The sequence below is a fragment of the Macaca fascicularis genome, chromosome 6, assembly GCF_037993035.2.
Source record: "Macaca fascicularis isolate 582-1 chromosome 6, T2T-MFA8v1.1".
Taxonomy (NCBI): domain Eukaryota; kingdom Metazoa; phylum Chordata; class Mammalia; order Primates; family Cercopithecidae; genus Macaca; species Macaca fascicularis.
The window spans coordinates 184133196-184151518 of record NC_088380.1 but is presented as its reverse complement, the minus strand read 5'-3'; the positions used below and the strand labels follow the sequence as shown (position 1 = coordinate 184151518).

General features: G+C 42.9%; 1 protein-coding gene across 20 annotated transcripts in view; it reads right to left on the bottom strand.

Moving 5' to 3' along the window:
* NSD1 (nuclear receptor binding SET domain protein 1) overlaps positions 1-18323 on the bottom strand; it is a 179158-nt gene that overhangs the window by 85117 nt on the left and 75718 nt on the right. For all 20 annotated transcript variants that reach the window (XR_012414421.1, XR_012414422.1, XM_045394572.2 and 17 more), the window contains 2 exons: positions 12474-12646; positions 4146-6702 (listed from right to left, as the gene is read on the bottom strand). Coding sequence is in view for 17 of the 20 variants with exons in the window: in XM_045394572.2 (XP_045250507.2) it covers positions 4146-6702; positions 12474-12646 (2730 nt within the window). In the remaining 3 variants the exon portion in view is untranslated. The remainder of the gene's footprint in view (positions 1-4145; positions 6703-12473; positions 12647-18323) is intronic.

Here is an 18323-nt window from a genome sequence, read left to right as displayed (position 1 = left end):
CAGAGCTTGCAGTGAGCCCAGATCACGCCACTGCACTCCAGCCTGGGCGACAGAGCAAGACTCCATCTCAAAAAAAAAAAAAAAAAAAAAAGTATATGGGCAAAGGACTTATAATATGATGCAGCAATTATGCAAAACACTATAGAGGTTCATCAAATTAGAAGTAGGCCAGGTGCAGTGGCTCACACCTATAATCCCAACACTTTGGGAGGCCGAAGCAGGAGAATCACTTAAGGTCAGGAATTTGAGACCAGCCTGGCCAACATGGCAAAACCACTGTAATCCCAGCTACTTGGGAGGCTGAGGCACAAGAATTGCTTGAACCCAGGAGGCAGAGGTTGCAGTGAGTTGAGATCACATCATTATACTCCAGCCTGGGTGACAGAGCAAGACCCTTGTCTCAAAAAAAATAAATAAATAAAAGTAGAATTCCCCTATGTTCCACCAATGCCATTCTAGGTATTTATCCAAAAGAATTGAAAACCACTGGGTGCAGTTGCTCATGCCTGTAAACCCAGCACTTTGGGAGCCCGAGGTGGGCAGACCACCTGAGGTCAGGAATTCGAGACCAGCCTGGCCAACGTGGTGAAACCCCGTCTCTACTAAAAATACAAAATTAGCCATGTGTGGTGGCGTATGCCTTTAATCCCAGCTACTTGAAAGGCTGAGGCAGAATTGCTTGAGCCCAGGAGGCAGAGGTTACAGTGAGCTGAGATTGTGCCATTGCACTCCAGCCTGGGCAACAAGAGTGAAACTCCATCTCCAAAAACAAAGAAAAAAAAGAAAGAAAACCAGATCTTGAGGAGATACCTGCATATCCATGTTCACTGTAGCATTATTCACAATAGTCAAGATATGGAAGCAACCTAAATGTCCAAAAAGCAATGAATTGATAAAGAAAAGATGCTTTTGTATGAAAAAGAAAAAGTATGTTGGAATATTATTCAGAAGTAAAAGAAGAAGGTTATCGGCAGGGCATGGTGGCTCATGCCTATAATCCCAGCACTTTGGGAGGCCAAGGCGGGTGGATCACGAGGTCAGGAGATCGAGACCATCCTGGGGAACATGGTGACACCCTGTCTCTACTAAAAATACAAAACAAATTAACCGGGTGTTGTGGCATGTGCCTGTAGTCCCAGCTACTCAGGAGGCTGAGGCAGGAGAATCGCTTGAACCCACGAGGCAGAGGCTGCAGTTAGCTGAGATCACACCACTGCACTCCAGCATGGGCGACAGAGTAAGACTCTGTCTAAAAAAAAAAAAGGTGATCCTGTCATGTGCTACAACATGGATGAACCTTGAGAACATTATGCTAAGTGAAATAAGCCTATCACAAAACAACAAATACTGCATGACTCCACTTACATGAGATATCTAAAGTAATGAAATTCACAGAAGCAGAAAGAATGTTAGTTGTCATGGACTGAACAGAGGAGAAAATCAGGAGTTGTTGTTCAACGGGTATAGAGTCTCAGTCAAGCAAAATGAAAACGTTCTGGAGATCTGCTGTTGTACACGGTACATGATTCATGACACTAAAATACACACTTAAATACTGATTTTTTGTTTATTTTGAAATGGAGTCTCGCTCTGTCTCCCAGATTGGAGTGCAGTGGTGCAATCCCAGCTCACTGCAACCTCCATCTCAAGAATTCAAGTGATTCTCCTACCTCAGCCTCCCGAGTGGCTGGGATTACAGGAGCGCGTCACCACGCCCAGCTAATTTTTCTATTTTTAGTAGAGATGGGGTTTTGCCATGTTGGCCAGGCTGGTCTTAAACTCCTGACCTCAGGTGATCTATCAGCCTTGCCTCCCAGTGCTGGGATTACAGGTGTGAGCCACCGCACCTGGCCGTAAACACTGTTAAAAGAGTAAATTTCACTCTAGCCTGGGCAACAGAGTCAGACCCTGTCTCAAAAAAGAAAAAAAAAAAACAAAAAAAAGAAGGTATGTTTAGGTTACATGCTTTTTAACCATAATTTTAGGAAAAAAACAGAAGAACTGATACCTACTACAAGAGGGATGAACCAGAAAACATTAAACTAAGTAAGGGAAACCAGACCCAAAAGAAGCACATATTGTATGATTCCATTTCTATGAAATGTACACAACAGACAAATCTACAGATAGGTAAAAACTGAAGGCAGATTGATAAGAGTTCAGTGTTTCTGTCTGGGATGATGCAAATATTCCATAATTGATTGCACTGATTGTTGCACAACTCTGTGACTATACTACAAACCACTCAATTAAAAACGTTAAAAGGTGAATTTTATGATATGAGAACTGTATTTTCAATAAAGCTGTTAGAAAAAATTCTATTATGATACACAATTTCGAGAATCGTATGTTAACAGATATTGCTGTAAAGAAAAAATATATTTGTATACACATATATACACACACTGCTTTATCCTCAACTATATTGTGTGACGTTAATATCTTAAAAGATGGCCAGGCGCGGTGGCTCAAGCCTGTAATCCCAGCACTTTGGGAGGCCGAGACGGGCAGATCACGAGGTCAGGAGATCGAGACCATCCTGGCTGACACGGTGAAACCCCGTCTCTACTAAAAAATACAAAAAAAAAAAAAAAAAAAAAACTAGCCGGGCGAGGTGGCGGGCGCCTGTAGTCCCAGCTACTCAGGAGGCTGAGGCAGGAGAATGGCGTGAACCCGGGAGGCAGAGCTTGCAGTGAGCCGAGATCTGGCCACTGCACTCTAGCCTGGGCGGCAGAGCGAGACTCCGTCTCCAAAAAAAAAAAAAAAAATATCTTAAAAGATTTCTGTTTGGCCGGGCGCAGTGGCTCACGCCTGTAATCCCAGCACTTTGGAAGGCCGAGGCGGGCGGATCACAAGGTCAGGAGATCGAGACCATGGTGAAACCCCGTCTCTACTAAAAATAGAAAAAATTAGCCGGGCGCAGTGGCGGGCGCCTGTAGTCCCAGCTACTCGGGAGGCTGAGGCAGGAGAATGGCGTGAACCCGGGAGGCGGAGCTTGCAGTGAGCCGAGATTGCGCCACTGCACTCCAGCTTGGGCGACAGAGCAAGACTCCGTCTCAAAAAAAAAAAAAAAAGATTTCTGTTTTCCATCTGCCGCTAGGTACAACACTTGGGTACTTCTGGTATTTTTATTTGTTCATAATCCTCATTCCAATAGGGATTTAAGACACCTAAGACCTTCAAATAAGTACTGTAGAATACTTGGCAGTTTTTTCAAAAGCACATATGCTTCATCGAATTGTCCACACAACAGAAGGACCTATCTTAAGTAGTGGTCAAAGAAAACCTAACATCCAGCCAGACGCGGTGGCTCATGCCTATAATCCCATCACTTTTGGCGGGCGGATCACTTGAGTTCAGGAGTTCAAGACCAGCCTGGCCAATGTGGTGAACCCTCATCTCTACTAAAAATACAAAAATTACCAGGTATGGTGGAGGATGCCTAAAGAAAAAAGAAAAAAGAAAAAAAAAAAAAACCCTACCATCCAATAGAGCCTATTTGCTTTCTACAACCTAACAACTGGATTTAAATCCTAGGAGCCTCTCAATTACTTGCAATTACATACTGAGTCCCAAAAAGCTTGGAGATTTTAAAAGGTAAGAAATGGGGAAGAGGTCAGGCATGGTGGCTCATGCCTGTAATTCCAGCACTTTAGGAAGCAGAGGCTGGCGGATGGCGTGAACTCAGGAGTTTGAGACCAGCCTGGGCAATACAGTAAGACCTAGTCTCAAAAGAAAAAAAATTAAAAAAAAAAAAAAAAAAAAGAGAGGGAAAGACAGAGAGAGACAGAGAGAGACAGAGAGAGAGAGAGAGAGAGAGAGAGAGAGAGAGAGAGAGAGAAAGAAAGAAAGAAAGAAAGAAGAAAAGAAAAAATAAAAGAAAAGAAAGAGAAAGAAAAACATTATAGAGATTTACTTGAAAAGGTTGGGGAAAAGGCTTCTGGTAAAGCTTAACTTTTGAATACATATGGAAATCTCATCTTCAAAATTCAGACCTTTCTACATAAAACTCCTTCTTCATTAAAGTGATGATTCTTGCCCCCCAGTTTATACTTCACTTTATCATTACAACAGATCAATTTCAGAAGGGCAATGTTTATCAGCACTTTCTCCAATTTCTTTTTATCACATTTAGATGTCCTTACCTGGTTCAGGGAGCTCAGCCTGTGGTGTCAAACTGGGAATTCCTGGCTCCTTTTCCATGTCACCAATGCTGGCACTGGATTTATCACAAACATTTAACCGTGGCCCAACTGAATCTAAGCAATCAGCATGCTTTTGATCTGTCAGTGGTTCCTCAAGTATGCTTGCTGAAGAAGTTCTATGCTCTGGAAACTCATCCCGCCCCTCCTGCACAGGGTCACTAGGAAGTAAGGCCCCAAAGGCACACTCAGAGTTTTCTTTCTCTTTAAATCTGTTCATGCGCTTACGAGGTTTAGTGCGCCTTTGGTTTAAACGCTGCCACCGCTTTTTAGGCACCACTTGATTTACACCATTGAGTTCATCATTCTCACTGTTCATTACAGAGTCCAGCTCTGGGCCTTTTCCATTTTCAAAAGAGGGTCCTTTTTCAGAAATTTTACCAGGATCAGATTGCTTAACCTTGTTATCAAAATGCACATCAGAAAAATGGTCACCATCTTCACTTGTTAAGTGGCCCATTATCTGAAGGGGTTCCTCTTCACTAGGATCTTCTGCCCCACCTCTCAATGAACCTCCATGTTCTCGGTCTCCCTGCAGTACAGCATCAAGAGTCACACTTGAAAGCTGATTCAGTTTTCTTTTGCGCTCGGTCTTTAATGCTTTACGATTCACTGTGTTCTTTACCACTTGGGCTGAAAAAGCATCTCGCAATTTGGATGAAGGCTTTGATCTTCCACAGTTGCGCCTAGTAACACAGTTTGAACGACTTTTACCAGAAACAGGGAGATCTCTTTTGTCGGACACTAAGCCAGGTAGCGAAGCAGACAATTCCCCAGACAATGCAGAGTCACCTCCACTAGGGCTAAGATTGGCGGAGTTCTGAGTGCCATCTCCCTTTTTCTCTGAATTGTGTGTGGAGCCTCCTGAAACCAAGACCTTAGAGACTCCTACAGGACTATTAGTAGAACAGTCCCCACGACCAGGACTCCGGTAAGAGACCAGGTTTTGAGCAGTCATCAACCGCTGCTCCTTTGTCTTACTATCATGCATATCTTTCAACATCATTAGCAATGTACTGAATTTGTAGTCTGGTTCAATAGGTATGTGATTCTGACTAGGAGAAGAGAAAAGTAATGGTTTTGATGGCTTTGATGTTCCAGAGTCACTGACATCCTCACCTAAGGATCTGTAAGAGAGTTCCTTCAACTCGGATAAAACATGTTTCACCACTGCAGTTTCTATGTCACTTGAATCCCTGGTTTTCTCATGCATATTGTTCAGTAGTTTTAGACCATCCACTTTCCCACTTTTAGAAATGCTGGCCAAAGGAGAGCCTTTGGTATCAGAAGAGCAGCATTTCAAACTGTACTCATCATTTGTAACTGGGGGTTCTACCATAACTGGATTTTCTTTGTGTTTGCACTTTATACTTCGGAACTTGGGCTGTTTGCTTTTCGAATGTAATAGAGCTTGATTTACTGCCCCACCCTTTATTAGTGAGTTCTCACTGGATATGCTTGATGACATGTTGAATTTTGGAGAGAGATCGTCACTTGTAAAATCTGATTGGGGTTTGTGAACAAGAGTAGATGCCTTCAGGTCAGAGAGATTAACCTGAGACGTCTCAGTTCCAGGTTCTGCACTCTTAGTACAACCCATTAAGTGGTCTGTATGTGAGTTACTAATGAGAGGCTTCTGTTTTGCTTTTACCCTAGTGTTTGTGGCAGCAAACCTAGAATACTTTATCTTTTCATTTTTCTGCATAGATAACATGTTCTCTGTTCTATCAAAAGCATCTGTAATTTCAAGAACACTGTTATCAGACTCTGAGCTGTGTTCTATGGGATCCAGGTCACTGCTTCCATCATCAGAAGTGGTACAGATACTAATGGAATCACTTCGCTTTTCCTCATCACCTGCTCCAATATAGCAGAGCTTCACTTTTGAACCACACACCAAACCTCGTTGGGGTTTATTCTTCTCTCGAGAACACTTGGAGATCAAAGTACCCTCAGGTAAGCCCAATAAAGCGTCACCATTTGAAGTCTCAAATTCTTTCTTTGCAGTGTTTTTTCCACAGGAAGAAAACAGAAAACTTCCTGGGGCAGTGTTGGACCCTGTGAGGCTATTTGCTATCCTGGAAAGTTCATTAGAGGCCTGCGTGTCAGATATATCCCCAGAGATAAAGTTTAGGCCAAGGTTCTCTGGAATCTTTCCCCTCCGTTCATCTTTATGTGCTTCAAATTGTATGTGGCCCTTTTTCACACTAGTCCTTTTTGGATTATCAGAGCTCTTTCTGGCTCGAGATTTAGCACAAGGCTTTTCCTTCTCATCTGCAGAATGTTCAGAATCAAAAGCCAGTGATTTCAAGCAGCCATTAAGCAACAGGTCATGTTCTGACTCAGGATCATTTGTGCAGTCTTCAAACGGCATATCTTCCTCACTGTCCAACTTGATTGAACCAGGAATACATTTTCGGTTCTTTGACCCCTTGGGAACATCATACTGTTCTGCAAGTCCAACACTGGCTTCCCATTTACTCAAAATTTTCTGAGGAACCTTAAATTTAAAGGAGAAAAAGAATTATCACTTATCAAAGAAATGGGTGGGGGAAAGGGAGATGAAATCAGAAGCTTTTTTTTTTTTTTGAGACAGAGTCTTGCTCTGTCACCCAGGCTGGAGTGCAGTGGCACAATCTTTGCTCACCGCAACCTCTGCCTCCCAGGTTCAAGTGATTTTCCTGCCTCAGCCTCTCAAGTAGCTGGAATTAAGGCTCCCGCCACCACACCCAGCTAATCTTTTGTATTTTCAGTACAATCGGGGTTTCACCATGTTGGCCAGGCTGGTCTCAAACTCCTGACCTGAAGTGATCCGCTCACCTCAGCCTCCCAGAGTGCTGGGATTACAGGTATGAGCCACCATGCCTGGCCTGAAATCAGAAGCTTTTCCAAACCTGTCGGGCCTCCTACTTTTATGGAACTAGCCAGGTAGTTAGCACCTGAGCTCAAGCAGCATCTGAATCATCCTAATGAAGCTTCCTCAATAATACTTCTACTAATAAGATTATATCATTAGAGTAAGAACTGATCTCACAAAACAGTCTACCCTCCCTGCATTTATAAGCACAAAGGAGAACACAGACTAAAACTGGTAACATTACATTTCTAAATTAAAGAATACTCGGCTGGGTATGTGGCTTACGCCTGTAATCCCAGTATTTTCGGAGGCTGAGGAGGACGGATCACCTGAGGTCAGGAGTTCAAGACAAGCCTGGCCAATGTTGCCAAACCCCATCTCTACTAAAAATAAAAAATTTAGCCAGACGTGGTGGCAGACACCTATACTCCCAGCTACTGTGGAGGCTGAGGCAGGAGCATCACTAGCACCCGGGAGTTGAAGGTCACACCATTGCACTCCAGCATGGGGAACAGAGCGAGACTTCATCTCAAAAAATTAATTAACTAATTAATTAACAAATATGAAGGCCAAACGTATGTTCAGTTGCATCCAAAAGAAAGTAGGGAGGCTAAGACACGAGAATCATTTGTACCCAGTAGGTGGAGGTTGTAGTGAGCTGAGATCATGCCACTGTACTCCAGCCTAGGTGACAGAGCAAGACTCCGTCTCAAAAAGAAAAAAGAAAAAGCAAGAAAAAAAAAAGAAAAGAAAGCAAAAGGTTAAATAAGATGAATATAGAAAAAATAGGATAAGAGGAATCAGCAGGTTTGATCCACCTCCTTACATGACTTGAAATTTGAAATTCTAGTTATCACTAGCCACCTGGCTAATCAATCATCGACTATAAATGTTAAATATAACCTGGATTATAACCAACCCGTCTCCTAGGCTTCCTCATGTAATCCAGAGCGATGACACTGAAGACACATGGGTACTGCGTTATCTTTTCTTCATACCTCACAGCATGAAAATATTGAGACTCTGAAATACAGCTAATTTTTCACACTCTTATTTTCTTCCTTACCTCCACACAATAGGCGTTAGTCAAGATTCTAACTACCACATAGTGTTCACAAATACTTTAATATTTGTGAAGGGGATGTTCTGCAGAGCAAGTAAACATTAAGGTCATTGCTGGGGACGGTGGCTCACAGCTGTACTCCCAGGACTTTGAGAGGCTGAGGCAGGTGGATTACATGAGCTCTGGAGTTCAAGACCAACCTGGGTAACACAACGAGACCCTGTCTCTACTAAAAATACACACACACACACACACACACACAGAGACACACACACACAAACTAGCCGGACATGGTGCATGCATATGGTCCCACCTACTCAGTAGGCTGAGGTAGGAGGATCACTTGGGCCCAGGAGGTGAAGGTTGCAGTGAGCCAAAATCGTGCCACTGCACTCCAGCCTGGATGACAGAGCAAGATCCTGTCTCAAATTTTAAAAAATAAAATAAATAAATAAAAGCCTGGGAGAAGTGGCTCACACCTTTAATCCCAGCACTCTGGGAGGCTATGGCAAGAGGATGCCTTCAGTCCAGCTGGGAAACACAGGGAGACCCCCTCTCCTAAATAAATAAATAAGTAAATAAATAAATAAATAGGCTGGGTGCAGTGGCTCACGCCTGTAATCCCAGCACTTTGGGAGGCTGAGGCAGGCGGATCACAAGGTCAGGAGATCGAGACCATCCTGGCTAACACAGTGAAACCCCGTCTATACTAAAAAATAAAAAATTAGCCAGGCATGGCGGCGGACACCTGTAGTACCAGCTACTCGGGAGGCTGAGGCAGGAGAATGGCATGAACCTGGGAGGCAGAGCTTGCAGTGAGCTGAGATCATGCCACTGCTCTCCAGCCTGGACAACAGAGCGAGGCTCTGTCTCTAAATAAATAAATAAATAAATAAATAAAAATAATGAGGGTAACGCAGCTGGGCACAGTGGCTCATGTCTGTAATCCCAGCACTCTGAAAGGCCAAAGTTGGGGCGGGGGGGCGAGGGGTGGTCACCTGAGGTTAGGAGGTTGAGACCAGCCTGGCCAACATGGTGAAACCCTGTCTCTACTAAAAATACAAAAATTAGCAGGGCATGGTGATGCACGCCTGTAATCTCAGCTACTTGGGAGGCTGAAGCAGGAGAATTGGTTGAACCCAGGAGGCAGAGGTTGTAGTGAGCCAAAATCATGCCACTGCATTCCAGCCGGGGCGATAGAGTGAGACTCCATCTCAAAAAGGAAAAAAAAAAAAAAAAAAAAAAAATTAGGGTAATTAGAGGAGTAGCCTTCTCTTACAAATAAAGGATCAAACTGACAATTTGGTGTGTGTGTGTGTATATATATATAAATTTTTTTTTTTAATTTTTAAACACAGAAACACATATCCACTAATGTTCATGATTGAGACCAGAGTAAATCAATTTTCCAGAACCTGAAAGTCCCAATAAACACCTCTGAAAAGATTGGTAACTCTACATACCTAAACACTTAACAAAAAAACTGATACATCCCCATCAGCAATCAGCTGAAATATCTGAAAGGAAGCCATTAACCTCTTTCATCCTAACAACACATACTAATTGTTTCTAAAGCATCAATCGTATGTCATATTAAATATTTTATACTTATTTCTAATGTTTACAACAGTTCTAGAAGGTGTAAGTTATTGTACTAGCTTTAGACATGAAGACACCAAGTCTTTGAGAACTCAAGTCTTAAGTGGCAGACCCTGAATATGAACTCTAAATTATCCTAATTATGATTTTTAAAAATAGTCTACAAGTATTGCCAGCATGGTATCTCATGCCTGTAATCCCATCATTTTGGGAAACCAACATGAGAGGATTAAATCCAGGAGTTCAAGACCAGCCTGGCCAACATGGTGAAATCCCGTCTCTACTAAAAATACAAAAATTAGCCACATGTGGTGGCATACACTTGTAATCCCCAACTATTTGGGAGGCTGAGGCATAAGAATCGCTCGAACCCAGGAGGCAGAGGTTGCAGTGAGCCAAGATTGTACCAGTGTAGTCTGGCCTGGGTGACAGAGCAAGACTCTGTTTAAAAATTAATAATAGGCCAGGCGCGGTGGCTCACACCTGTAATTCCACCACTTTGGGAGGCCAAGGCGGGTGGATCACGAGATCAGGAGATCGAGATCATCCTGGCTGACGTGGTGAAACCCCGTCTCTACTAAAAATACTTAAAAAATTAGCCGGGCATGGTGGCAGGCGCCTGTAGTCCCAGCTACTCGGGAGGCTGAGGCAGGAGAATGGCGTGAACCCGGGAGGCGGAGCTTGCAGTGAGTAGAGATCACGCCACTGCACTCCAGCCTGGGAGACAGAGTGAGACTCCGTCTCATAAATAAATAAATAAATAAATAAATAAATAAATAAAAATAAAAATAAAAATTAGCCACTGTAGTTGTACATATCTGTAGTCTCAGCTACCCGGGAGACTGAGGCGGGAGAATGGCTCGAGCCTGGGAGGTCGCTGCTGCAGTAAAAGATGACTGTGCCACAGCAGTCTAGCATGAACAACATAGAGAGAAACCCGCATCAAAGACTAATAATAATAAATACAAGTATTTAGACCCAGGGGAGTATAAAACACCAAAATAAGAACTATTATTTCTCCTTCTAGAATTGAATATAAAAGAATATCAAATCTTAGAGACAAACAGTAGAATGGTGGTGACAGGGGATGGGAGAAGGACAAATGGGGAATTACTGTTTAACAGGTTAAAGAGTTTCAAATTTATAAGATGAAAATAATTGTGAGATGTTTGCACACCATTATGAACGTATTTAAAACCATTAACTGTACATTTAAAAGTGTTTAAGATAGTAATTTTTATACTATATATATTTTAACACAATAAAAAAACTGGAGGAAAAAAAGAGTATTAAAATAAGCTTGTATTTTTCTAAGCCAAATTTAACATAAAACATCAAGCAAAAGAAAAAAAGCCACAATACTGATGGTTGAAATATAATTAGAGTAGAAACTTTAGACTTAGGCACTGACAAACATAAAAAAGAAAATTATTAAGGCCGGGCGCGGTGGCTCAAGCCTGTAATCCCAGCACTTTGGGAGGCCGAGACGGGCGGATCACGAGGTCAGGAGATCGAGACCATCCTGGCTAACACGGTGAAACCCCGTCTCTATTAAGAAATACAAAAAAAAAAGTAGCCGGGCAAGGTGGCGGGCGCCTGTAGTCCCAGCTACTCGGGAGGCTGAGGCCAGAGAATGGCGTGAACCCGGGAGGCAGAGCTTGCAGTGAGCTGAGATCTGGCCACTGCACTCCAGCCTGGGTGACAGAGCGAGACTCCGTCTCAAAAAAAAAAAAAATTTATTAAAAACCTTATTGTTCTCGGTGGACACGGTGGCTCACGCCTATAATCCCAGCACTTTGGAAGGCTGAGGCGAGTTGATCACCTGAGGTCAGGAGTTCAGGACCAGCCTGGCCAATATGGCAAAAGCCTGTCTCTACTAAAAATACAAAAATTAGCAGGGCGTGGTGGCGGGCACCTGTAATCCCAGCTACTCAGGAGGCTAAGGCACAAGAATGGCTCAAACCTGGGAGCCGGAAGTTGCAGTGAGCCAAGAGCATGCCACTGCACTTCAGCCTACGTGACCGAGTGAGACTCTGTCTCCAAAAACAAACAAACAAAAAACTGTATTATTCTCATTAATAGAAATAATTAGTCCAAGGGGCAAGAAGCAGAATATTTCATTTTAATGATCACTTTCTTCATGCATAAAATATAACAAAAGAATGGTCATGCTGTCATAATTTTCACTACTCTGAGTGACAACAGTAAAGATAACTAAAATAATTTATCAAAAAATTGAGTATAAATATGTCACAAGCTAGCCTCAGCCCACTGTATCTGCTCCCTAGCTATTTTCTCACAGATATTCTACTACCAAAGGAAATAACTTACATTTCAAAAATATAATGCTTTTTCCTTGCCTCCTCTTTGGTAACTGTCAAGTCGATAATTATTTTTAAAAGGTGGCTCACACCTGTAATCCCAGCACTTTGGGAGGCTAAGGCAGGCAGGCTGCTTGAGCTCAGGAGTTCAAAACCAACCTGGCCAACATGGCAAAATCCTGTCTCTAATAAAAATACAAAAGTTAGCCAGGCGTGGTGGTGCTCGCTTATAATCCCAGCTACTCAAGAGGCTGAAGCACAAGAATCACTTGAATCTGGGAGGCAGAGGTTGCAGTGAGCAAAGATTGCGCCACTGCACCCCAACCTGGGAAACAGAGCAAGGCTCTGTCTCGAAAATAAATAAAAGGTTATTTTCTTTATTTTTCTTACTTGCTTCTGTCATTCAATAAAAAGCCTTTTTCTTTTCCTACCTTATGCCTATATCCTTTTTCTTTCTGTTTCCCTCTTCTCCTAAGGACAGGTAGCTCTTCGAATTGATGCCTGCCTTCAAACATAACGATTGCTTTTCCAGCCACCCAGGCTCTCTCAGAAGGATCTCCAAAAGCCTCCACGTAGTACTGCCGATAGGGCCTCCGGTTGGAAACTAAGGGTAAAAGAATCAGAATCATTAATCAAAGAAATTACTTCTCATAATTAAGACAATAGCCACATCATTGCTGCCAGAGAAGACTGTTTGGAAACAACTAACATGCCCACTGAACTAGATAATCTGGAGTAGATCATACTCAAGGAAAATTTTAAGTATTCTATATGTGTTGCAAGAAAATACACAGGAGGTTATGAAAGAATCAGTAGTCTAGTCTGATGATGTCATATAGCTTCAAAACCAGTTAAATGTAGATTAACTACAAAGAAGAAATCAAGACAGTAGACAGGTAAGTCTCTTTCACTATCAGTCTATAATTTCATTGTTCCAAAAATACAGAAGACATGTGATAAGCCCACAGCAACAAAAATATCAAAAAACAACAACAACAAGAAAACATGAAAAACACTAGGCTAAAATAAAAAGAGGAAGAAATGTTTCAGCAAAGCAACATGTATGATCTGTTAACATTTATAGTGTAGTTACTCATACACAAGCACCACACAAGGTGCTTTGCATGGATTCCTCCCCACAACCACACCCCCAAAATAATGTATGGCTTTGATATTTTAGATATAGTAAGTTCAATAACTTCAGAGAGAACAAGTGCATGGTCAAACACTGGTTTTGCAAAGAAAGTGAAATATGGTATTTCAAATTAGGGAAATTTTAAAAGAAAAAGGAAAGCCTACCAGTAATAAAACCAAAAATAAATCCAGTTTAGCCTATAATTTCTTGGCTGTCTAAAGTTCTATACACACAATTAAAAATATGAAAACATAAATCCTATACAGAAAAGATTATAATTAAAGTCATCTAGTATATGTTATCTTCCACACATTTACAATTTTATTAGCAACTTCTATTACATTAAAAAGTGTCACAAAAGAAAGAGATGACAACACATGTTTAACAATTTGTCACTTTTAATAAAAGGAAATAAAAATCATTTCATATGAAAATTCACTTTAACTCACATCTAGTTCCCTTGTAACAACCACATCTTGTTTCAAAACACAGAAAAGAATCCAAATAACCTTTGGAAGAATTATGGAATGACTACTTCCTTCAGAATGAAAAATGAAAAAAGAAAGACAAAGGAAGGAAGGGATTTATAAACTGAACTGTCAACGGTAACTTCTGGTTTCAAAAGTGTACACATGGTAGTTTTTCTATAAAAACATAGCTTAATAATGAAACTAAAACTTAGTTAAATTTTGTGTTGTCGGCCGGGCGCGGTGGCTCAAGCCTGTAATCCCAGCACTTTGGGAGGCCGAGGCGGGCGGATCACGAGGTCAGGAGATCGAGACCATCCTGGCTAATAGGGTGAAACCCCGTCTCTACTAAAAATACAAAAAACTAGCCGGGCGAGGTGGTGGACACCTGTAGTCCCAGCTACTCGGGAGGCTGAGGCAGGAGAATGGCGTAAACCCGGGAGGTGGAGCTTACAGTGAGCTGAGATCCGGCCACTGCATTCCAGCCTGGGCGACAAAGCGAGACTCCGTCTCAAAAAAAAAAAAAAAAAAAAAAAAAAATTTATGTTGTCTCGTTCATTTTAAAAACAAACTCCGATAAAAAAAAAAAAATGAACTCCTTATTTCCCACCTACTGAATTAAATCCTTCAATAAAAATCACCCACAGGAACTGGAACTGGTTAATACACACGTGTGTACCTACATAGAGGTTCTTAAAGTCAATTTGAGAAATAAATCACTCTCCCATGAATCAATACATTGAATTGGCCAGGTGCAGGGGCTCACACCTATAATCCCAACACTTTGGGAGGCAGAAGTGGGAGGACTGCTCGAGCCCAGGAGTTCAAGACCAGCCTGGGAAACATAGCAAGACTCTATCTCTACTAAAAATTAAAAAATTAGCTGAGGATGGTGGCATGTGCCTGTAGTCCCACCTTCTTGGGAGGCTGAGAAGGGAGGATCACTTCATCCTAAAAAGTCAAGAATACAGTGAGCCATGATCACGCCACTGCACTCCACCCTGGGCAGTACAGCAAGACCTTGTCTTAGAAATAAATACATAAATAAATTCAATTAACAGATAAGAACTTCTGATGTGCCAGTAACATGAGGAAGAGAAAAAAGAACTCACTGTCTGACGGGTAAGTCATATATAAACAGATGACAATACAAAAGGCATAACAACTGCAAAAATAAACACTCATTTCTTAAAAAAAAAAAAAAATTAAGTGGGAGGAGACAAATGAAATACTTGAATAACTTATTATTTTTTTTTTTTGAGACAGAGTTTCGCTCTTGTTGCCCAGTCTGGAGTGCTATGGCACGATCTCGGCTCACCGCAACCTCTGCCTCCCGGGTTCACGCGATTCTCCTGCCTCAACCCCCCAAGTAGCCAGAATTACAGCCATGCGCCACCACGCCCGGCTAATTTTTTGTATTTTTAGTAAAGACAGGGTTTCTCCATGTTGGTTAGGCTGATGTCAAACTCCTGACCTTAGGTGATCCGCCCGCCTTGGCCTCCCAAAGTGCTGGGATTACTTACAGGTGTGAGCCACCACGCCAGACTGAACAACTTTTAAAGTTAAACAGTTTGGCCAGGTGGGATGGCTCATGCCTATAATCCCAACACTTTGAGAGGCTGAGGCAGGCGGATCACCTGAGGGCAGGAGTTCGAGACTGGCCTGGCCAACATGGTCAAACTCTGTCTCTACTAAAAATACAAAAAGTAGCCAGGCATGGTGCAACATGCCTGCAATCCAAGTTACTAGAGAGACTGAGGCATGAGAATTGCTTGAACTCGGCAGGCAGGGTTTGTAGTGAACTGAGATTGCACCACTGCACTCTAGCCTGGTCAACAGAGTGAGACTCCATCTCAAACAAACAAACAAAAAAGTAAACACTTAAAGATAGAATAAAAGATAGAATTATAGTATGAGAGCATAGAACCCTCAAAGGCATGAATGAATAAAACAAAACAAAACTACAGAACACTGTATCATAAACTGCAAGAAAAGGGAAACTAATCAAGGTTGGGCAGCAACCAGACATGTAAGAGTTTGCGTGGCATGTTATGACCTTAGCCATTGCAGCTTCGACTTTTAGCCGGGCGCAGTGGCTCACACCTGTAATCCCAGCACTTCAGGAGGTTGAGGCAGGTGGATCACCTGAGGTCAGGAGTTCGAGACCAGCTTGACGAACATGGTGAAACCCTGTTTCTACTAAATACAAGAAATTAGCCAGGCATGGTGGTGCACGCCTGTAATCCCAGCTACTTGGGAGGCTGAGGCAGGAGAATCGCTTGAACCCGACAGGCAGAGGTTGCAGTGAGTTGAGATCGCGCCATTGCACTCTAGCCTGGGCAACAAGAGTGAAATTCTGTCTCAAACACACACACCCCCCAAAACCTTTAGCCATTATCCTGTAGGCAATGAGGAGTCTCATTTAAAAGGTTCAGTTTTTCATCTTAGAAATATGAATATCCTTGACCTATAAACAATACAATAAGAGGAAATAAGACTCAATAGACCAGCATCACCAAAGTAGTGTGGCCCCGAGATGACTAGAACTTTAAGGCAGTGGCAATGAGATGAACAAAATTTGAAAGATGTTTTTAAAAACACAAGTGAAGGCCAGGCACAGTAGCTCACGCCTGTAATCCTAGCACTTTGGAGGCCGAGGCGGGCGGATCACGAGATCAGGAGATTGAGACCATCCTGGTTAACACAGTGAAACCCCGTTAGCCGGGCATGGTGGCGGGCGCCACCAGCTATTTGGGAGGCTGAGGCAGGAGAATGGCATGAACCCAGGAGGTAGAGCTTGCAGTGAGCCAAGATCGTGCCACTGCACTCCAATCTGAGGAAGAGCGAGACTCTGTCTCAAAAAAAAAAAAAAAAAAAAACACCACAATTGAAAAAGACTTACTATATAACTAAAAAGTCACATAGGCCGGGCGCAGTGGCTCACGCCTGTAATCCCAGCACTTTGGGAGGCTGAGGTGGGCAGATCATGAGGTCAGGAGATCAAGACCATCCTGGCTAACACGGTGAAACTCCGTCTCCACTAAAAACACAAAAAATTAGCCAGGCGTGGTGGCGGGCACCTGTAGTCCCAGCTACTCAGGAGGCTGAGGCAGGAGAATGGCGTGAACCTAGGAGGCAGAGCTTGCAGTGAGCTGAGATCGTGCCACTGCACTTCAGCCTGGGCGATAGAGCAAGACTCTGTATCAAAAAAAAAAAAAAAAGTCACATAAAACAGATCATTAGCCAGTCTGGTCAATATGTTGAAACCCCGTCTCTACTAAAAATACAAAAATTAGCCGGGCATGGTGGCGCACGCCTGTAGTCCCAGCTACTTGGGAGTATCAGGCAGAAGAATCGCTTGAACCCAGGAGGCAGAGGTTGCAGTGAGCCGAGATCCTGCTACTGCACTCCAGCCTGGGAGACAGAGCAACACTCTGTCTCCAAAAAACAAAAGAAAAACAAACAAACGAACAAAAAAACAGATGCTTAGGTTGGGCGCAGTGGCTCATACCTATAATCCCAGCACTTTGGGAGGTGGATCACCTGAGGTCAGGAGTTTGAGACCAGCCTAGCCAACACGGCGAAACCCCATCTCTACTAAAAATCCAAAAATTAGTGCCAGGCGTGGTGGTACGTGCCTGTAATCCCAACTGAGGCAAGAGAATCACTAGGAGACAGAAGTTGCAGTGGGCCAAGATCGCACCTCATTGCACTCTAGCCTGAGCAACAAGAGTGAAACTCCATCCAAAAACAAAAAAAGAATACAAAAACAACAGATACTTACACAATGTTTATAGAAACATTGTTCAGAATGGCCAAAGGGAAACAACCCAAATGTTCTCTGATGGATGAATGGAAAAACAAAATGTGATACTTACAATACAATGAAGTATTATGTAGCCTTTAAAAAAATTAAGAGAGAGAGGGCCGGGCGGTGGCTCAAGCCTGTAATCCCAGCACTTTGGGAGGCTGAGATGGGTGGATCACGAGGTCAGGAGATCGAGACCATCCTGGCTAACATGGTGAAACCCTGTCTCTACTAAAAAAAAATACAAAAAACTAGCTGGGCGAGGTGGCGGGCGCCTGTAGTCCCAGCTACTCCGGAGGCTGAGGCAGGAGAATGGCATGAACCTGGGAGGCGGAGCTTGCAGTGAGCTGAGATCTGGCCACTGCACTCCAGCCTGGGCAACAGAGCGAGACTCTGTCTCAGAAAAAAAAAAAAAAAAATTAAGAGAGAGAAATTCCGAAACATACTATAGCACAGATGAACCTAGAAAACATTATGGTAAGTGAAGTAAGGGGTCAATAGGACAAATGTCTGATTCTAGTTATATGTGGTATCTAAAATAGTCAAATTTATAGAGAAAAAAAAAAACAGAACAGACAGTGGTTACCAAGGGCTAGGGTGATGTTGGTAAATGGGTACAGAGTTTCAATTTGGGAGATGAAACAGTCTGGAGATGAAGTGGTAATGGCTACACAACAATGTTAACATACTTAATGCTACTGAACTGCCTATGTGAAACAATGAAAACATTGGGCCAGGCAAGGTGACTCAGGCCTATAGTCCCAGTGCCTTGGGAGGCCGAGGCAGGACAGCACCTTGGGAGGCCGAGGCAGGAGGATCATTTAAGCTCAGGAGTTCAAGAACGGCCTGGCCAACATGGTGAAACCCCGTC